This window comes from Leopardus geoffroyi, chromosome B2 (genome assembly GCF_018350155.1).
Source record: "Leopardus geoffroyi isolate Oge1 chromosome B2, O.geoffroyi_Oge1_pat1.0, whole genome shotgun sequence".
In the NCBI taxonomy this organism is placed as follows: domain Eukaryota; kingdom Metazoa; phylum Chordata; class Mammalia; order Carnivora; family Felidae; genus Leopardus; species Leopardus geoffroyi.
In genome coordinates this window covers 20511767-20534924 of record NC_059332.1, presented here as the reverse complement: position 1 = coordinate 20534924, position 23158 = coordinate 20511767, and the positions used below count along the sequence as shown (strand labels likewise).

At 39.8% G+C, this 23158-nt stretch overlaps 1 protein-coding gene across 3 annotated transcripts in view; it reads right to left on the bottom strand.

Moving 5' to 3' along the window:
- The window catches only part of EEF1E1 (eukaryotic translation elongation factor 1 epsilon 1), a 42692-nt gene that overhangs the window by 9369 nt on the left and 10165 nt on the right, over nt 1-23158 (bottom strand). The window contains exons 3-5 of one of the 3 annotated variants that reach the window (XM_045497452.1): nt 20108-20203; nt 12116-12260; nt 10673-10773 (exon numbers count right to left, since the gene is read on the bottom strand). In XM_045497452.1, the coding sequence (XP_045353408.1) occupies nt 12132-12260; nt 20108-20203 (225 nt within the window). In that variant the 3' untranslated portion in view covers nt 10673-10773; nt 12116-12131. Of the gene's footprint in view, nt 1-10496; nt 10774-12115; nt 12261-20107; nt 20204-23158 lie in introns of those variants that run through there. The other 2 variants (XM_045497450.1, XM_045497451.1) reach the window with 2 other exon arrangements.

Here is a 23158-nt window from a genome sequence, read left to right as displayed (position 1 = left end):
TTCTACTTTTGCTCTCTTGTCAGCAAGTCCAGGGTCTCCTGCCCTGAGAACGGAGACAGCACATGTAAAGAGAGGCTGTGTGAGTGAGAACTAAGGCACCAAGCAGTCAGCACCAGGCCGCAGAAATATGAGGGAGCCATTCTTGGTTCCTTCATCCCGACCATCAGCCTTTTGAATGCAGTTGCACCATCTGCAGTGAAACTGATACCACCACATGAAGCCAGAAAGCTGCCTGATCTGTATTGTGAGAAATAATGAATTCTGTGAGAAATAATACAATTTTGAGAAACAGTAAATAAATAAATAAATCCATTAAATTGTGTGTTTCAATTATGCCCTCCCTCTCATCGACAGGATTTAAGATGGCTTACAATGATCCGGGTACTCCCACAGGATGACATCACAGCTACCAAAGAACAGAACCATGGACAGAGTCTCTAGATGACCAGGCTGGTGCATTACAATACAGCAAAGCCCAGTCAGCTAGGGGGTCTTTCTACTGTGCCATGGCTGTGCCAGGAATATTTCTGCTTCTTCCCTTTGAACGCTCCCTTCCTTACCCCTCCACCTATTCAACTCAGTAAACTTTATTTATGGTGTATAGTAAAGGATCTGGCTGATCTCTGTTCCTGGGTCCTTGGAGATAACCTCTAAATCTTTGGAATATCTCACTTTAGATATTAACTTTGTTATTCATGGTGGCCTGAGTTTATGCTAGCAAGGTGACTCTCAAAGGCCCTTAGATGGTTTCAGGATGGGAGCTCAAAGACCACTGTGTGATTAGAGGGTTGGGGCTCTGAGCCATGTAATATCAGTCTGACCTCTGGGGGGAGGGGGGTGGGTCCTGGCAAGGGGGTTCAATCACGTGGCCAATGACTCAAGCATCCATGTCTAAGTAATGAAACCCAAATAAAACCTGTACAAGCCCTGGTGAGCTTCCTACTTGTCAATCTCCCCCTGATGTGCCTAGAGGGTGGGGTATACGGAGGATATAGAAGCTTCCTGTTGGGACCCTCCCAGGTCTCACCTTATGCATGTATTCCTTTGGCTGGTCCTGATTTGTATCCCTTACAACAGAACTACAATCCTAAGTACAGTACTTTCCTGAGTTCCAAGGACCATTCTAGTGAATTACTGAACCTGAGGGGATAGAGTGGGCACCTCCAAAATTTGTAGACAGCTAACATGGGTAGCTTGGGAACCTGGAGCTTGTGCCTGGGGTCTGAAATAAGGGCAGTCTTGTAGAGGATGGTGTCCTTTACCTGTGGGGTCTAAGCTAACTCTGCTAATCAGTGTCAGAATTGTGTTGCAATTGAACAGACACCTACGTGGCAACCATGGTTTGCCAGATAATGTTGTAAGTGCTCTACACATATTAATTCATTTAACTCTCATGTCAGTCCTTTGAAGCAGATACTGCTGTTATTATTACCATCTTACAGATGAGGATGCTGAGGGACAGAGAGGTTAAATGACTGCCCAGCTTGCATGTGGCAGAAACAACTTTGGTCTCTCTGCATGCATTTACATGGGTGAGTAGAGAGTGGGGAAGAGAGATTGGGAAGGAGGGAAGAGAGAAGCCATTTGACCTCTAAAAGGGCAGATGGGCTGTAAACTTCATTCCAACATATTTAACAAGCATGTAGTGAGCACTTTCTATGTACCAAGTGAAGTGCTAGGAACTGAGATATAGCAGTGAGCAAGACCGTTCAGCCTTTTCCTTCTCTCAGTGAGGGTACAATCTACCAGAGGGAACACTATTAAAATACCGTACAATTACTTTTCTGCAATTCTGTTGCTTATAATCTGTAGGTACATGTTCCAGCTGTTTGATTGTATTGCTCTACATGCTACTGAGTTATGTTGCTCTCTGGGATGGTTAGGTTCATAGCAAGGAGTCAGAGAAGAGTCACATTAGCAGTGCTGTTGCATCGGGAAACTTCAGCTAGGATTAGGGCTGCTTGGACCCTATATCATCCTGCCAAAGGTCTGGTATTACCTCTTGCTGTCTGGCTTGATGAGATTTTTCTGTATTCTTAAATGAAACTTGGAGATAATTATGGATTCTCACACAGTTGTAAGAAATAATACAGAGAGATTCCTTGTACACTTCACCTAGTTTTCCTTCAATGGTAATGGTTTGCAAATGTTAATATCACAAACAGGATATTGACATTGATTCAATTCACCAATCTTTCAGGTTTCCCATTTTCTTATATTCATGGTGTGTGTGTGTGTGTGTGTGTGTGTGTGTGAGAGAGAGAGAGAGAGAGAGAGAGAGACAAAGAGAGAGACAGACAGAGAGAGAGAGAGAGAGAGAGCGTGTATTTGGCTCTATACAATTTTGAAAAAAATTTTAAAATGTTTTTATTTCTTTTTGAAAGAGAGAGAGAGAGAGAGAGTGTGTGGGGGAGGGGCAGAGAGAGAGGGAGACAAAGAATCTGAAGCAGGCTTCAGGCTCTGAGCTGTCAGCACAGAGCCCGACGAGGGCTCGAACCCACAAACTGTGAGATCATGACCTGAGCTGAAGTCGGATGCCTAACCAACTGAACCACTCGGGTGCCTCTGGCTCTATATAATTTTATCACAGTCAAGATAGTGAACAGTTTCAAAGCCATAAGGATGGCCCATGATGCCTTTTTGTAACCACAACCAACTTCCTCTCTGTCCCCATCCCAATCCCTGGCAACCTATAATATATCCTCCATTTCTAAAATTCTGTCTTTTTAAAAAATATTATATGCGTGGAATCATACATTAAGTACTTCTGTGTTTTTAAGAGCAGGTATTCTCACCTTCATATTTACACGATCCAAGATCATTTTCCAGAGGCTCAATATCAGACAGTTTCAGACCATATAAATACAAAGGGATTTTTCCAGTTATTGTGCTTTATGAAAGTTAAGATATCTAAATCATGGAAATAATGTTAATTCAACAGGAGTAAAGTTCTGACTTCGGGGTAGTATTTGCTAAATCCATATTGAATCTTATGAAAATTAGAAAATAGAAATAAAATGAGCACTTAATTATACACATATTGAGAACAACACTGAAATTCATTCCTTGGTATAAGCCCATCCTTAGAGGCATCACTGGGGGGGGGGGGGACTTCCTGAATCTATTTTGCTTTTTATCATATCTATTTCACAAGATTTTCCTCTGGAACATTCTCTGTTGACATCACTGTTTATCCTCTTCTGTCTAACCTATTTTTGAGGAGGATGAAAACAATTAAAAATGGAAGAAATGAATGAAAGCAAAGGAGAAGGAAAGATTAGAGGGTCTTTTGAGGTAAGATGGTAAATATTACTGCATCTCATGAAGTTTTGGGAATGCACGTGGCACACCAGGCTTGAGAGGCCATTTGGTGGAAGCAGCATGCTGTGCTTTGATATCCACCGTCTTCCGGGGGACAGCCACTCCATAGTCCTGTACTGAATCCTGCTTGTTGCCCCTACAGATGCTTCTGGTGTAGATACATCGCTTGGAGTGCATGTGGTGCTTTACTGCAGAGCCACCACGAGAGGGACGTGCTCCTATGATAGGGCCAATGGATCAGAACGTAGAGTGCTCTATCACCATGCTGGCCACACCTTCAGAAAATTCGACTCAGCCATGCCAAAGGACAGAAGCACCCATCGTTGAGTGACCAGGCTGCTCTATGCCTACCGTCACCCAATCTTTGGACAAGTGTCGTACCGGGGTCCTCGGGGTAGGGCCAACCACAACAGACCTCTTGAACCACGCAAACACAGATTGGGACCCAGCAACTTGTATAGAAGTCCTAGGTGATTTACCACGCACGCTAAAGTCTGAGAACCACTGCTTTAGTGCAATGTCTATCGTGCATTCCCCAAACTTCTGACAAGGATAGTCAACTCTTAGATTCTTTTATCCAAGTGACAGGGCTCAAGTCAAATGCTGAAAACAGTTAGAAACTGCCAAGTGGATGAGGCCAACCAGAGGGTTAAAAATCTCTTAACTGACTTTAAGATAAGGGTGTGTGTGTTGTAGAAGGTCCGGAAAAATGAGGCAGTAGAGGAAGGACAGCCTATATGACATGAACAGACTAGTTCATGGACCGCACCAAAGAAACTTGGGACTTGGTAATCAGATGGCTGGAAGTTTGTGGTCTTGGTCAAAGCAAGCCTGTGGCTTTATTGTTTAGAGCTATGCCTTGTCAAATTAGTTGTGTGGCTACTGTATTTCAAGCTTAACCTGGACAGACAGGCCTGCCAGGCACGAATTTCTCAAGCAGATGATGTTAGGGAGGACAAAAATTACCCACCGCAAGACTGAGGGCAGATGACACTCAGCAGGAATGGCAAGCCAAATCTGCAGGATCCATAATACAATTGGCTAGCCCTAGGGACCCAGTCTCTTTGAAGTGGAAGAGACAGCACGAATGAGCCATCACATTAACTCACCAGGCCGGAAAAGATGCAAAGCTTTCATTCTCCCCACAAAGAAATGAAAGTTTAAAAGATTAAAATATTCCTAAAGGAATCACGATAATGGAATCAGAAATCCTTGAGACATAATAGTAAAACTAGCCAACATCTCAAATGCTCCTGACTTCCCGTCTACCTTCTTTTGGCCTCTCTCGTAAGTGAAAGATGAGTTTTGCTAGATTAGGTAGCAGTTGGAATTGGTTTTATTCACCACTAGTATTGGGAATAAAGGCAGAGCCTGCAGGAATGTGGGCTTCAGCAACAAGTAATCATTATTGCAAAATCAAATTCCCCATCTCATCTCTGATATGCCTGTATGTAACCCTACAGCTGGGCTTCAAAGTGTTATAAATTCAGCATATAAGACATGGAGCAGTGGGATACAGAGCCCCTTGTGTACCTAAAAGCTCTGCCCAGCAAGAGAGATATATGATGGTAACTTTCTCCCCATTGCTTTTGCAATAAAATTCACCCAGAGCTCCAGGAAGTTAGAAATGTAATTCAGCTTCAATAAATCAAGACTAAAATTAAGATGGCCAGATATGTAGCAGCCTGCTCAGGTGTATGGAGAACTTGAAATTTAGTGCCCTGGTAATGGGTAGGGGCAGATTATCTAATTATGGAGAGAAAGAAGAAATATTGCTCTCTGGGGTAAAAAGCTAAATGCTCTAATCCATTAAACCACCACATCTCTGCCAAAGCTAGATTAATATCAAAGTTCAGGTAACACCTGACTTTTTTTTTTTTAAAGGAATGAAGTTAAATGAAAAAAATATATAAATGAAAAAGCTATACTTCACAATAATTCTGATTTGACTACTTGTCAAATAGTTGCGTGTTCGATCTTACAGTGGGATGCACCTGTACCTGATTATAATAGAGTTCTATTCTTTCCCAATGACAGGTCTGCTTAAATTTTTATCAACATATCTTCAGGCTTTTCTGGAAGGACTTTTAGCAGGGCTCTCATATGATGCACTGGCCAGAGGTGATCTTCCTGTTCATTCTGTTCCTACCTTCCTGCTTTCATCCTTGCAGAAGACCTTATGAACTTCTCACTGACTGTAGTTAACTATGGCTTCACATTTAGTTGGGTGGAGCCAATGGAGGACGTCCATTTAACAAGGAGTAAAAATGAGAATGTCCACATATCTGTTAAGAACCTCTGTTAAGTGCAATAATCTTATTTCTGAATTTGGATGAGGAGGGAGTGGAGTTTCAACCAGAAAGTCAGGTATGGATAGGTGATTAGGTCATTCTTGAAGCTCTGTTACATTTTCCTACCATACTGAGACAGCAGCTACTTGCGATTTACAACCACAGAACTGCACAAAATATTTCATGACATCTGGAAGCTTTGGATATAACTGTGCCTAAAGTCAGATGACCTTTAGAAATTGCCTCCAGTCCTACTATATCTGTGTGTTTTAAAACCAGTGTTCATTTTTAATGAATGAAAAATCCATGGATTCTTGCCTGAAGAATGACCCTTCCCTATTTGAAATTTTTTATCTGTTCTTGAAAGTTGCATGTGGAATATGGAGACAGGGCCATGTGTCCACTCAGGGCAGTCAAATCAACCCCTGTAACAGACTATGGTGGCAGACAATGTCCTCTGACTCTGAAATTGTACAATTCCTGCTCATTCCAATGACAGTTTAAGTGAGGTGTTGGTTAGCATGTGGATTGGCCTATGCCCCAACCTAACTTCTTAATATGAGATAATTTGAATGTGTAGTGTCTAGTAAAGAGTCTGCAACATAGTAGACATTCAGTAAATGGTACCTGATTGTTTTTATTTGCTTTCCAACAATGTTGAGTGATGGCGGCCTCCCAAAGAAACTTTACACGCTGTTTCAGAAATTTGGTCATAGACCATTAGATTGTAAATGTAAGCACTAATGTCACCGTCATCCTCAGGAACTAGCAGTTTCTGATACATAGTAGGTGCTAAATAAATATTTGAGGGATTATCGAATGATCAGTGATGCAGGCTTCTGCGAATCAAAGAAAATGGTTGGAAAGGGGCATACACTTTTCAGAAGAAATAACATGCACAAAGATTGCCCCACTTTCTTTTAGAGGAGTCTCACCGATCTTTTAGAAAGCAAAACAAAACAAAATGAATAGTATGGTCCCTTTTTGGAACAGCTTGAAAGATGTAAGGACCAGAGATTTTTAAGTTGGTAAGTAATACGACAAATTCATGTTTTCCAAAATCATAAGATGCTCTGCCCAACTGTCTTCTCTCAGATGGGCTCATGTTGGACAGGTGTCCCAGGGGCAGCAGAAGGGAAAAGACTTAAGAATTAGATTAAGGATTTCACTTTATAAAATTGTAGGTTATGATTTTACAATTTTCCATAGTAGGTTGTACTGATCCCTTTCTGTGTGCTAGGCACTATACAATGTACTTTTTATACATTCTCATTGCAAATTAAACAATGAGATCAGAAATTTTCATCTCTATTTCCTAAGAGGAATTTCATGTTCAGTGACTTATTCAAGGTCTTATATGGTGAGGCTGATACGTAATTCCATTCTTTTTTTTTTTTTTAAGTTTATGTATTTATTTTTGAGAGAGAGAGGGAGACAGGGAATACCAAGCAGGTTCTGCACTGTCAGCACAGAGCCTGATGTGGAGCTTGAACTCAAGAACCGTGAGATCATGACCTGAGCCAAAAATCAAGAGTCAGACGTTTAACTAACTGAACCACCCAGGCTCCCCCTATGATTCCAGCCTTAGAGTAAACAAACAAAAAAAACCTTCACTGAGCTATAACTCACATATTACAAAGTTTACCCATTTTACCCACCTGAAGTGTACATATCTATGAGTTTAAGCATATTCAGAATGTGTAACTACCTCATTTACTCTTGAAGTTACTCATTTATTTTACCCAATGCTTAGGAGGGCAGCTTTTTCCCCTAAGGTTGGTAAAAACTGATTTCTCAAGTTGATTTAAGCAGAAACTTACTGGTCCATGGGTAAAGTAGTTTACAGGTTAAGTTTGAGCCAAACTTTTGTCTGAACCCCAGCTCGTTGATATTGATTGTGTGATCCTGGGTAAGTTCTTAACAAATCTGTGCCTCAGTTTCATTAATTGCAAAAAAGAGAATAATCATTAAAGGAGTGAATTCACTTAAAGCACTTAGAAGTCTGCCTGCTACATACTAAATGCTCAAAAAGTGTTAGCTATTATTGTTATTAAAAGTACATTAATAGACCCTCCTGGTAACTCGAGTATTGTAGAATTCTGAAATAGCTTCTGAACCATGGAAATTGTGGTCAGTAAAAAGTACTTACTGTATTCCAATTGTTTGCAAATTGATGATCCATGGAATGTCAACAATTTACTAATAAAATTTCTTTTACACTTTGGCACTCAGAAAGTATTTCCCCATTTAAACACTACTTCCTGTGACAGATACTAGCTGTCTGCCCAGTATCCTTTTTCACCCCTTTTTCTTGTCAGAGCACCAATTTTATTCTGGATGACAATGTATGGGACAGAGAACTAGGTTTCTGGCCCTCTTCCCAGCTCAGATGGCCAGACATGTAAACAGATAGTGCTGAATAAAGCTTCCAGGAAAGGTCCTTCAGTTGATTCAGTTGGGAGAAGACCGTCTTTTTGCCCTTCCTTTCTTCCCCCTTCTCTGGTTCTTGATCATGGACCCTGATGTCTGGGGCTCTGGTAGCCATCTTGGACTGTAAATTGAGAGAAAGGAAACTACCTGTTGAGTACTGAGAAGCAGAAAGATGGCAGCTGCCTGCCTGATACCAACTGTGGACTGTGTGCATTCTTTCATATGAGAGGAAACACACCACTTTCATGATGTTACTTGGTTTTTCTGCTACTTACAGCTGTACCTAATTGCAACTCACCCTTAGACTTTTCTTGGTCAGTACAAAATGGACTTAAAATAATACTATAGTCTCTCAACAAACATACGCTTAGCGTCTGTTGTTGTGTGCCAGTCATTATTTTGAGGGATGGATATGTAAGGGAAGTCTCTGCTCTCAAGGAATTAACAGTCTGGCAGAAGAGAGACAGAATCCTAATGGTACCAGAATGTCAACTGCCAGAAGCAGGGGTAGGGGGAGGTGGGTCAGTCAGGATAGACCTGACTTTCAGGACGAGACATAGTTGAATACTGAAGAGAGTATCAGGTGAGATGGGACGGGCATTTCTGGCAGAGAAGTACCTGACAGAAATGACCTAGGAGGCACTGAAATATTCCTACACAGAAATGAATTGTTTCTATTTTAGATGCTGAGAACATCATCTGACCTTTGCTTACTGGAGCCAGGTCTTTTACATTTCTGCCATTCTCTCATCCTCTAAGATCCAAGTTAGTGACGGGAAGTCCTGGTACCTAGCAGCACCAGACAACACCTGTGGAAGCAATGCCATGCACCTACATAAGAACTGACTAGCAGACTTAAGGGTACCAAGGACTCAGGAGGTAGATGTGGGAGGAGGGGGCATTCGGCAAAGAGGTAGACAGGGGTCCTCCTGCCGCTTCCTTACAACCGACCTAACCCTGAAGGGAATGAGGGAAATGCCTGGAATGGGAAAGCTGGGTAGCCATCTCTCAGCTATCCTGTCTGTCCTGCTTACTTCCCCCAGCAGTTCCGGGGGCAGAAGAGAGAAGTGTTGGGGGGAAGGAGGAATTTGCAGCAGTAAAACATGACACGGAATACTTGTGGCAGACCCAGCTGGGGTGGTGATTCGAACGAAATGTCACAGACTGGGTCTGCCTCTATGGCACACATACGCACTCCCAAGATTGACTTGAGCCCTCTAGTCTCAGTGTGCAAATACAAGTTTATAGTTTCTAATTTAAAGGCTGTATTATAAAATTAAAAATGTTCCTAAGGGCAATACACTTTGAGATTTAATCCTATAAAAATTGTCCTATTTTACAAAGCACTCACCACAGTTGGCCTCTTAAATCTGACTTAGTAACATAAAGGACAAAAATGGAGGCGCGGGGGAGGGGGGGTGTCTTACAAACAAAAAGAGAAAATTTTACTGATAGACATGGGCTCTATGTTAGGCTTTTCCACATATATTACCTCATTTAATCCTTGTAAGTGAGAGTGATCTTTATTTTTATAGATAAGGAAATATGGTTAACTGATTTGCTTTGGGTCATAAAGCTAGTAAGTGATAAAAGAACTCAACCAAAGGGCTATATATTTCCCAAATCTCTTTTTTCACTTGACCTTTGAACTGTATACCGCTTAGATTCAGCATCAGCACCAAAACAACAGTATTAAACAGTAAGTGCTCAAAGGCTCTATTTTTCTTATTACTTAGAAATATAAGTTCTTTAGATCTCAGTAATTGATTATTTACCCAGCAAGTAAGTTATAAAATGTATAGATCTGTTAATAATGTGCCTCTTTGTTCTTTACAGCGCTTCAACAGCAGCCTGAGTTGGCTCTTAGTTCAGAAAAGCCTAGTAGTTGTCAGGCCTAAAATTGGTGGGATAGCAAGAATTTCCCCTCTTGTCTTTAGCCACTGCCTATTCCAATAAGCCCAACAACAACAACAACAAAAGAACCATTAACTCCAATGAATGTATCTTATTCCAGCTCCCTCCAGGGCAGTTCAGTAGTTAGTTTCACCTCAATGAATACTGGCTACAGGAAAGAAAGAAACAAACAAAAAAGATTTTTTCAACCGCATTTACTGGCTCGCATAAATATTTGAAAACAAATCCATCTGTCTTCCCTTTCTGTATCCTTGGCACAATTTATTATAGTTTTTAGTAAACAAATTACTGTAAATATCCATAAGCGGAAAATGAATTTTAAAATATGAGGGAGAGGTCAATAAATAGTCAAATATGTCAGCCACTGAAAGGACTACTTTTTCTCTTAAGATTAAGCCACTGATTTGCAAGTTTATATACTAAAGTAAGTTTCATCTACAAAAACAAAGTAATTTATAACTTGATCTCAACTCAAAGTTTTGACAGTTGAATTTTTACATATAAAAGCTGCAAAATTTCAACTAAAGAAGACAGAAAACATTCGGATATAAGTTTATTCTATCAACCTCAGCAAACAAAGAATGACTGCGTATCAATTTACGTTAGTCCTCTGGTCCGGAATATACTTTCCATTTAAAATATTTGTGACCACGCTTCTGTATGTCATGGACAGCTTCTAGTGGGAATTAGTATATAGTCTGTTCTTGATGAAGACAACAGTGGACAGATGTTGCCTGATCCCTGGGTAATGCTGAATGTGACAAAACCAGCGAGACACATTAAGATATTTTTCCTTTTCTTGAACTGTCAGGTCAACCTAAATAGAGATTAAAAACACACACAACACAGACATTACATAAGAACAATTATCAATATCATTTGACTAAGATAAAAACTGGGGGGAAAAAAAAACAACCCCAGTTCTCAAAAGCCAATATATTTGGATAGGATTAAATAATTTCAGCCACTTAGAAGAGCCATTTGTTTAATGCTTTTATGTTCAGTTCAACACCAGATATGCTTTCTAAGGAAGTCTCAAATTTTCAACAAATGAAAAGTTTACATTAACCCAGCATGTGGAGGCCGAAAGAGTTTGTTTTTTACTTTACTGGAAAGGAAGATAGGAGAAAGTTAGAGAATAGCTCCCAAAAGGTAAGACCTTGGTTCTTTCCACAATATACATATTTTTTTTTTTTAGCAAATCTAAAAGAAAGGTTTATTAGGATCTAACACGCTTAACAATACTATGTAAACTCTAATACATGTGTGTATATACACGCACATTAATAGATGTCTGGTGTGTGTATATATATATATATACATATATACATACATATATATGCTATAGAGAGAGATGGAGAGAGACTATCACTTCCTTTTCATTAACTCTGGGGAAGAACTGTACTCAGGAAGATAATGACCCACTTAATTTCAAGTGATTATTGCTTAATACAAGGAAGGGCTATTTCCAGTGGCATGTGCCTCAGATGAACAGACCTTCTCAATTAAGTTTGCCACAAAGCCGAACTCTACCTCCATTGAGTGCAGCAGGTCACACAATTTCCTGTCAAGCTACAAGAATGCCCAGAGATCTCCTTAGAAAAAGACGTAATAAAAACAGTCGGTCCTATCATTTCACTGGGCTCAAATTCCAAAGTAGGTGACTCAACGACTTTTCTCTAAGCCAAATCTTAAACTAGAATCAAGGAGAGTTGTCAGGTAAAGAGAGAGCCAGTGGGCCAGTAACTAACAGCCATGGCCCATGTTTACGATAGCGTGGCTCCTTTTGCTGTTGTTGAATCCACATTTATTCAGATATTACAAGTGTCTGTAAAACTGACTAGAACATTTTACACAAGGGAAAAAGCCTCCTGTGGTTCAAATCCATTAGAGGTCTGCTTACTGGAAGGCACTTTTAGTGAGAGAGCTGTCCTGGGGCTGTTCAGAAGTTCGCATATACTGTGTCCACAGGCAAATATTCTGCCTGGGTCAACAAAACTGAGGACAAATCACTCTAGTATGCAAAATTTATTGCAGAATATAAAATAATGTTGATAAAATTAAAAGGCAGTCACATAACATTCTTTCAGATGTTTAACTGAACTATTTCCACTTTATATTTATTAGAAGGCAATTAAAAAAGCAAAACCGATACAAATCATCCTGCCTTCCTTTTTACCCTCGACATGAAGATACTACTGTATCAATATCTGATCTTTTAACATTGTCTTGGGTAGTCTCAAAAGTCCATCTCTGTTGGCTCAGTTTACTTAGATTATCAGCAGTGAGAATCTTCTGCCTCTGCTACATAAAAAATTTAAGTTTCAGGTTTAAGTCCGTACATATAAGTTGCTACACAAATGATGAAAACATATTCATCTTGTTTAAGGCAGTGTAAGGTTGAATCTAGTTATCAGAAATCTGTTACTATAACTGTTTCACTTACAATATCATTAGTCTATGGCATGTATATATAAACATATACATGTATATATATGTGTGTGCATATATATATATATATATATATATATATATATATATACACATCTATATATATAAGGTACTTTTTATTACAAGAGAATTCATGGCTTCACATGTGAAGAATTATCTTATTCCTAACTGTCTGGTCTATAAACAGGAGGGAAATAAACATTGCTGAATAAACTGAATTATCAGTTTATGTTTCAAAAGGTAAAAAACATTTTGTAAAAGAGCTAATGTTTTGTTCTTTTTCTAAATGCTTTCCATATGTGAACTTCACCAGTGACTTCAAAAGAAAATGTAAGATTTAAAAGAAAAATTTTTACATAGACTTTATTTTTATATAGTTTTTAAATGTCTACTTATTTATTTTGAGAAAGAGAGCACGTGAGCAAGGGAGGGGCAGAGAGAGAGGAAGAGAGAGAATCCCAAGCAGGCTCTGTGGTGTCAGTGCAGAGCCTGAAGTGGGGCTCGAGATCATGATAACCTGAGCCAAAGTCAAGAGTCCAACGCTCGGGGCGCCTGGGTGGCGCAGTCGGTTAAGCGTCCGACTTCAGCTCAGGTCACGATCTCACGGTGCGTGAGTTTGAGCTCCGCGTCGGGCTCTGGGCTGAGGGCTCGGGGCCTGGAGCCTGCTTCTGATTCTGTGTCTCCTTCTCTCTCTGCCCCTCCCCCCTTCATGCTCTGTCTCTCTCTGTCTCAAAAATAAATAAAAACGTAAAAAAAAAAAAAAAAAAAAAAAAAAAAAAAAAAAAAGAGTCCAACGCTCAACCGACTGAGCCACCCAAGTGCCCCCCAAATATAAGGCTTTGAAAAAGCGCAACCACTACTAAACATAATTGCAAGTCTAACAGGAGATGGGGGGTGAATTTTCTTCATTCATTCATTCATTCATTCACACATACATACGTACGTAAACTCAAAATCAACTTCAGCAAACCTCTTTACCAATAGTTAAAGCAAACAGAACAAGTTCCACTCCAACTCGATTTTGTGTTAGCTGCTGCAATATATGATTCAAATCTGACCGCTTCCTTACAATTTACTCTTTTCAAAACTTCCATTTAAAAGTCTCCACTCAGCCACTGTGTGAGATGTTATTTTTAAGGATGAATTAAAACACACTGAGAAGAAAGCATTTCCAAACAATAAAGTGCTTGTTTGATCTATGATCTACGTTCAAGTTATTCAATCAGATTCCAAACATAAGTCAAAAGGGCAATGTCTGTTTACTATTTACGTTTCAGAACAGCATTTGCTATCACGGAGGACTGGCTAATGCTGCTCCTCAGACTATTATTTAAAGTTGAATAACAGGGGCGCCTGGGTGGCGCAGTCGGTTAAGCGTCCGACTTCAGCCAGGTCACGATCTCGCGGTCTGTGAGTTCGAGCCCCACGTCAGGCTCTGGGCTGATGGCTCAGAGCCTGGAGCCTGTTTCCGATTCTGTGTCTCCCTCTCTCTCTGCCCCTCCCCTGTTCATGCTCTGCCTCTCTCTGTCCCCCAAAAAATAAATAAACGTTGAAAAAAAAAATTAAAAAAAAAAAAGTAATAACAATAAAATATAACACACAGCAAAACCAATATTCTCCAACTTAAAACTTTCACATTTAGAGTCTCCAGTATAGAGATTATCAGCAGATGGTATGAAATAATTTCTATTCCAAGAGCTTCTAAACCTTCTTCTCACATTTCCAATCTATTCCAACAAGATGGATCTATTTCAGAGAATGTGAATCTGTTCATTTTCCCTCAGAAAATTGTACCAGTGGGGTACCTCGGTGGCTCAATCGGTTACGCGTCTGACTCTTGATTCCGGCTCAGATCATGATCCCAGGGTAGTGGGATCGAGCCCCGCATCCAGCTCCACGTTGGGCATGGAGCCTGCTTAAGATTCTCTCCCTCTGCCCCTTGCCCGCAAGTGCACATTCTCTCGTTCTCTCAAAAAACAAAAAACCTCAAGTGACAGAAATACACAAGAGCTTTTCCAAAAGGCTCAGGCTACCACTTACCCTCCTTTTAAACTGTAGAGTTTGTCCCCTGAGTCTGAGAAAATTATGACTGATCGATTTGTTAGCTCTCTTCTACATTTTTGGTAGACGTTCTATTTCTGAACTCATGATAAACAAACACAAAACAGATCTCACCCCACCCCCCAAGTAACCTTACAGGTTTTAGAACTTTTTAGATGGGACCCCCTGGGCCACTTCACTTACAACACTGGTTTTACAGCATCCCTTTCTAGTCGGCTTCTTTTCCTTTCTTGCAACAGGAAACACAATGCAACTTTCCAGTCACCATTTCCTGCTTCTCACTGGCCCACATGCCACTGTGTCTACAGTGATGATGCTTGACTCTTTCTACCTAATCATTCCTTTTTATTTATATTGGCTCTCTATACCTAGCCTGAACTTCAAAGCCAAACAGATAATATTCTTAGACACTAATTTCCCATGAAGACACATGAGAAACACTTTAAGTGACCCATTCCAGATCAGGCTGAAAGGCTGGTTTGCTATCTTTCCAACTGGCACCATGCAACCCCTGGGACAATCTTTATGGTTAGTGTTCCTGGACAGCACCACAGCAATTTCTTTTACTTTTCCTTTCTTTCCTAAAAGAACGACATACCTCCACTCGTGTTGCAGACTTCAGAACAAATGTAATTTAATTGATAACAATCTGATAGTCAGGCAACAGATAACTCTACAAAGGATTTTCATAATCTTGAGCAACAGTCTGCTCACAGGGACTGCTATCTACTAGTGAAATCACTTTAGGAAAGCAATGAGTCACTGGTATGACAATAAACAGCCACACTAACTGGCAGTTTAACAAAGGGAGAACAACATAATATTCCTCAAAGGGAATTATGATAGACCAGATCTTATAATTAGAGTAACTTAGCCACAACTAAAGTTGGGCTTACACTGAAACGAAATACTGTGGGATTATTTGAGGACTTGAAGGTTCCCTGACTGCTGTTTAGTGCACTGCGTTGATTACATATGAAGTGTTTAATAACTTGAAAACAAAGGAATGCATGAGGGCAAAGATAAATACATACCGCCAAAGCAAATGAAGCACAAAAACTGTCTGATGAATACGAGCAGGTAGCCAAACTGAACTGCACATCGATTCTGTCTGAACTTAATGCCCAGTAATCACCTTTTCTCATATGGATAGATTTACACCTAACTCAACAGGGATGTCATTTAACACCACAGTACAAGTCCATCACAGTAGAGGTTTTAGTCTGTGAGGGGTTCCTTGAGAGGATGTTCTCTGATGTTCTCTGCCTGCACTTGGACCGGGGTCGGAGATACACTTTGGTTATGTACTCATTTCATGAAGCCAAATGGATGCCTTGCTACATGATGTACATATTATTCTACTCACTTTTGTTTTGAAAAAGAGAAGTATAATATCCTTCATCATAGTATCCCTAGGTCACTACATGTAAAGAAGGTATACATTCCGAAACAGGAAAATATAAATAGGCGTGGATCATTAAATATTCTTAACGTAACCCTAATTTTAACATGCTGCATTGGACAAAATACTTCTAAACAGCTTGAAAACCAAACACCCTTGGGAGCACCTAAGTAACTTTGCAGCTCATGCTATGAATATTTTGCATTATAGAATTATGACCTTGGTCACTCTGCTGGCAAAGAAATTCCATACAAGCTCCCTCCTTCTCAGAGTATTTCCTTTCCCTACCACGTGACCTGCATAAGCCAGAAGAGAGAAAAATGTAAATACATACTCAGGTTGTAAGAGTTACACTTCATTACTGTCTTTTTTTTTTTTTTTTTTTTAATTAGATGGGAGAAATGGCTCTTTGTCAGTGAGAGCTCGACACTACAAGGAGGCAGGCCTAGTGAAGGCCCAACAGGCCTTCCCTACCTGCGGATAGCGCCACACGTAGGATTAGATTACATTTCTCCTAGTGTTAAGCTTTAAAATGAAATAGTGTCACACTCAAATGTTTTAAAAAGTCAACAAGAGTGTTGTGGTTGTTAGACGGATGTTGTTCTTGTGCCTCTCTGGAAAGTAGCCACGCTCTTGGCTATGAACTCTCCCTCGAGTCAAGCCACAGATGCCTCCTAGTTGAAAGATGGAGGTTTCCCACCAGGATAAAGATACACAGATACCATAAGAGCAATCTTTAGCTTGTGGGCTTTTGCATTTGGAAATGAGGTAAACCGTGCCATGTCACCCTTCTACATTCAAAAAGCTACTAAAATATTTTGAATCTGGAACGGACTAAAAGGAGGCTGGGGTGATCAAAGAATTTCAGCTCTACTTCCACTGGCTTCGCATTCAAATAAGATAATTTTAGATTTAATCATAATGAAGCTTAAAACTAAAGATCGCACTCTCAAGATTTACTACCTAAAACAGGAAACACAAGGAGGAAGAGATTGCTAAGTACTGCTGATCTCAATAAGCATCTAGTTGTATGATGCGTTTGCTAAGAGCTGCAAGGTGTACATGATAGGACATGACCTTCTTCAGTCCCCTTATTTTGCCTGAAATGGAGTCTTACCTCTTCTAAGCAAAAGGAAACATCTGTCCCACTTTATTCTTGTTGTATCAGTAATGACTAATAATTATTAATAACTCTCACTGTCAAAGTGTTGTTCTGGATGAGAAATCCTATGATCATCCTACTTAAATGCAATTATTTATATTCAAACTTATCATTAGCTTTCAGAAGCAATGAAAATTCCCTTAGATAGCTAAAGCCACCAATCCTGCAGATATTTTTCTGACAATTTGATGATTCTACATTTGACTTTACTCCATCTGCCTCTTTAATTGTTCACATAATATTCTGACCAGAAATTAGCCCTTTGCTTTATTCAATAATTCTCTTCCTGTAAAATGGTCTTATTTCTTTGAAGAGATCAACAGTTGCTTGAAAACAAGCTTTATACTTCTTTTATGTCTCTCAAGGATAGTAAAATGGGCACATATAATAAACTCAGTTTAAGTATCGTCGTGAGAACACAGACTATTAGGCTGAGTGAAGGACCGTAGCTAGGTGGTTACCGTGACGATGTTACAGAACTGAGCACAATCCCTCAGGGATCTTAGAGGAACAATGCTTAATAAGCCAAGTAAATCCAACTGAGGAATTAGAGCTTGAGCAGGGCGTGAAGAAAAACTATCATACATTATGGTATTTGACAGCATACGAAGGGCATCCCCACACATTGTGACACTTGCAGAAGACAGACTTTGTCTTGGCCCTTCCAAAACCCAGGCGGTCTTTGCACAAAGCACTAGTTTCCTTCTGTATAATAAGAGGGTAGTACCACTAGTTCCGTCTCCTTTATCTGAGGTACAAGGAGAAAATATACATAAAACTGAAAAATACAGAGAAATATGTTAATTACATTAGTCGGTGTTCGTGGAGGGGAGTGTAGACGGTATGCACTTGGGAGGCATTATGTCTGACAGCGGTGTTATAGTTACGAATTGCCGTAGTCTCTGACTCAAGCAGTTTACGACTTGAAAGAGAAATTTTCCAAGAAGAATTACAGTATAAAGTGAAACAAGCCAGAGCTGAGGGAGGCTGGGAGGCACAAAGAGAAACCGAGGAAAGAGCACTTCAGTAGGCTTCAGGAGCCCGAGGGGGCCTCACCAGGAAATCAGTGCTGTAGCTGAGTGACCCTTGGTGAAATGTGAGCGAATCTGGGAGGAAGATAAGGGCTGGGCCCAGGCAGCGAATGAGAAGAGCAGAGTGAGGGCCCTGAGCAGAGGGGGCGCAGGGCAAGAGACCAGGGAGTATGTTACGGCCGAGACAGAGGCATGTGGGGAGAATGATGGCAATGAGGCCGGAGGGTCAACATGAAGAAGGGGCTCCCGTCCGGGCAGTGAGGAGCTACTTCATTATTTTGAGAAAGATACATTCATGAGAAAAATCGCTCGGGTGGCAATGAAGATGGACTGTGTGAGAGGAGACTGGTGGCAGGAGGCCATTTCAACAGCACTGACAGAAGATAATGAATTCTGGAACTAGGGCAATATCACCCAGGATCGCAGCAAGATGTATGTGAGAGGCATCCCGGAGGTGGAAACAAAAGAACCTGATTAATTGGATGCACGAGGCACAGAATACAGAAAATGGGTTATTTTTTTCCACAAGGAAGAAGATCGGTGTTGGGAGGAAGTTTCAGGAGGAGATAGACGTAAGGAAGCCCAAATTCTGGAGCCAAACTCCCTGGTTTCCAGACATGGTTTTGCCACTAACAGTGTGATCTCAAAGAAGACATGTGACCTCTCTATGCCTCTCTTACTTCATCTGTGAAATGGGGATAATAATAATAGTACCTACCTGATAGGGCTGTTATAAGGATTAAATGAGTTAACACTTATGAAGAATAGAGAACACAATGAGTTCCATATAATTGTAAATAAATTTAGGATGGGAAACAATTTAAAGAGATTGACCAGATAATGGGAAAAATGGCAGATATGAGGAAGAAAGGATGTAACATTTGACAAGATCCAGAAATGGGGCAGGAGGGGGAGTTCAAGTAAGAGAGCAGAAAAGGGAGACAAGAGGGATGCATGCATGGGGGCAGGGCAGGGGGGGCTGGAAGATGGGGGAAGATGAGGGCATTTAAATCAATAGCCTCCACCTTATAGCTGAAAGAGGGAGGAAGGCTCCGAGATAATGAAGATAAAGGAGGAGGGAAAAGGAGGGGTTAAGGAAAGCGCTAAGGGTCTGGAAGTATGCCTAGGAGGAATGAAGAGCTGATGCAGATGAGAGCCCGGCTGAAACTGAACAGTATAAATTCATAGTGGCACCAATCTGCAGCTTTGTGATTTCTCCCACAGACCTCAGCCTGGACAAGGACATAACATGGAAGCATTTATTAGAACTGACCAAGAGGTGGGGATTTACAGGGAAAGGGTGGTGAATGTACAGTAGAGCAAAGAAGCTGAAGATACTAGTAAGAGTATTTGAGGTTACACAAAAGGAGATCCAGGTTGGATGGAGAAAAAGTACGTAGGTTTGGAAAAAGGGAAGGGATCCAGTTGCTTCAGATAATGACGGGATGAGTAAGAGATTAAGAGCTAAGAAGTAGAGGTTGTACAGAAGACGTGGTACTGGAATTAAGAATTAGAAGGAGGGGCACCTGGGTGGCTCAGCTGGTTAAGCATCCAACTTTGGCTTACATCATGATCCCACAGTTCAAGGGTTCGAGCCCCGCATCGGGCTCTGTGCTGACAGCTCAGAGCCTGAAGCCTACTTCAGATTCTGTGTTTCCCTCTCTCTCTGCCCCTCCCCGGCTTGTGCTCTCTCTCTCAAAAATAAATAAACATTAAAAAAAAAAAAAAAGGAATTAGAGAGGGGGAGGGTGATGATGGGGGGCTAGTCCAGGCCATGATGACAGTCAAGTCTACGGAATGGCAAGAGAAGTAGCTGCGAACAGGAGCAGAGACAAGAACAGGAAGCAAATAGGTCAAGGAACAGGAAGCTACTGCATTTGATGGATTATGTGGAAGGAATATGTGCATAAAGTACTTTGTATAAAAAAAAAAATTCATTTTTATTTGAAAAGGTGAAATGCAAATTTGATTTAAATTCAAGACAAATAAAAAAATCATTCTGAACATTACAGAGAAAAAAGCTAACAACTATTCAAATACTCACTATAAAGCGATGGAGTCCATAGTACAACAGGATATCTGCTAAGGTAAAGTTATATCCTGTAAGGTAGACTTTATCTTCAAGATACGAATTAAGATCCTAGAAAAAACAAATAAGATATTAATCTAAAAAGCGATAATAATCAAGTCAACTACCATATCATTAGATTTGGAACATTTAGAAGACTATTAGAAAACAAAACACTGGCTTTTAATTTTTTAATTTCTGACATTAATAGACTCAGATTCATTCAAAAGAACCAATCATAAACCAATCGCCTCATTTTGAAAAATAGGGTAAACGTTATTAGTCTTATTTTAAAGAAATAAAAAAACATTAAAAATGTTATTCAAAATACCATCTATGTCCATTTCAAAGGCACGCATTTTTCCCCCCAGGGTTGGGGAGATCATTTTGTAAATTATGATGTTAGATTTACTTTTTCCATCAAAATATAAAAAAAACTCTTCAATAATTTCTCTTAAGAGTACTATATAATTTACTGGCTTGGTGTATTTTTTATATATGTATATTTAAAAAGTTTTAATTGCAGTAGAATCATGTTACCATCTTACCCACTTTTAAGTGTAAATATCAGGAATATTCATACTGTTGTGTAACCAATCTTTGGAATTTTTTCATCTTGCGGAACTAAAACTCCGTCCTATATTGACAGATATATTTAGAACTCTGCATCCCAAGGCAACAAAATATACTTTATTCTCGAGTGCACATGGAACATTCTCCAAGATATATCACGACATACTGGGTCACAAAATAGTCCTTAGGAAGTGTAAAAGAATTGAGATCATAGCATGCACACTTTCAGACCACAATGCTATGAAACTTGAAATCAACCACAGGAAAAAGTCTGGAAAACCTCCAAAAGCATGGAGGTTAAAGAACACCCTACTAAAGAATGAATGGGTCAACCGGGCAATTAGAGAAGAAAGTAAAAAATATATGGAAACAAATGAAAATGAAAATACAACAATCCAAACGTTTTGGGATGCAGCAAAGGCAGTCCTGAGAGGAAAATACATTGCAATCCAGGCCTAGCTCAAGAAAGAAGAAAAATCCCCAAAAGAAAATCTAACAGCACACCTAAAGGAAATAGAAGCAGAACAGCAAAGACACCCCAAACCCAGCAGAAAAAGAGAAATAAAGATCAGAGCAGAAATAAACAATATAGAATCTAAAAAAACTGTAGAGCAGATCAATGAAACCAAGAGTTGGTTTTTTGAAAAAATAAACAAAATTGATAAACCTCTAGCCAGGCTTCTCAAAAAGAAAAGGGAGATGACAAATAGATAAAATCATGAATGAAAATGGAATTACTACAACCAATACCTCAGAAATACAAGCAATTATCAGGGAATACTATGAAAAATTATATGCCAACAAACTGGACAACCTGGAAGAAATGGAAAAATTCCTAAACACCCACACACTTCCAAAACTCAAAACAGGAAGAAATAGAAAACTTGAATAGACCCATAACCAGCGAAGAAATTGAATCAGTTATCAAAAATCTCCCAACAAATAAGAGTCCAAGGCCAGATGGCTTCCCTGGGAATTCTACTACACATTTAAAGCAGAGATAATACCTATCCTTCTCAAGCTGTTTCAAAAAATAGAAATGGAAGGAAAACTTCCAGACTCATTCTATGAAGCCAGCATTACTTTGGTTCCCAAACCAGACAGAGACCCAGCAAAAAAGGAGAACTACAGGCCAATATCCCTGATGAATATGGATGTAAATATTCTCAACAAGATACTAGCAAATCGATTCAACAGCATATAAAAAGAGTTATTCACCATGATCAAGTGGGATTCATTCCTGGGCTGTGGGGCTGGTTCAACATTCGCAAATCAATCAATGTGATACATCACATTAATAAAAGAAAAGAACCATATGATCCTGTCAATCGATGCAGAAAAAGCATTTGACAAAATTCAGCATCCTTTCTTAATAAACTCGAGAAAGTAAGGATAGAAGGAACATACTTAAACATCATAAAAGCCATTTATGAAAAGCCCACAGCTAATATCATCCTCAATGGGGAAAAACTGAGCTTTCCCCCTGAGATCAAGAACAGGGATGTCCACTCTCACCACTGCTGTTTAACACGGTGTTGGAAGTTCTAGCATCAGCAATCAGACAACAAAAAGAAATCAAAGGCATCAAAATTGGCAAAGATGAAGTCAAGCTTTCACTTTTTGCAGACATGATATTATACATGAAAAACCTGATAGACTCCACCAAAAGTCTGCTATAACTGATACATGAATTCAGCAAAGTCGCAGGATACAAAATCAATGTACAGAAATCAGATGCATTCTTATACACTAATAATGAAGCAACAGAAAGACAAATAAAGAAACTGATCCCATTCACAAGTGCACCAAGAAGCATAAAATACCTAGGAACAAATCTAACCAAAGATGTAAAAGATCTGTATGCTGAAAACTATAGAAAGCTTATGAAGGAAATTGAAGAAGATACAAAGAAATGGAAAAACATTCCGTGCTCATGGATTGGAAGAATAAATATTGTCAAAATGTCAATACTACCCAAAGCTATCTACACATTCAATGCAATCCCAATCAAAATTGCACCAGCATTCTTCTCGAAGCTAGAACAAGCAATCCTAAAATTTGTATGGAACCACAAAAGACCCCAAATAGCCAAAGTATTATTGAAGAAGAAGATCAAAGCAGGAGGCATCACAATCCCAGACTTTAGCCTCTACTACAAAGCTGTAATCATCAAGATAGCATGGTATTGATACAAAAACAGACACATAGACCAATGGAATAGAATAGAGACTCCAGAATTGGACCCACAAAAGTATGGCCAACTAATCTTTGACAAAGCAGGAAAGAATATCCAATGGAAAAAAGACAGTCTCTTTAACAAATGGTGCTCGGAGAACTGGACAGCAACATGCAGAAGAATGAAATTAGACCACTTTCTTACACCATTCACAAAAATAAACTCAAAATGGATAAAGGACCTAAATGTGAGACAGGAAACCATCAGAACCCTAGAGG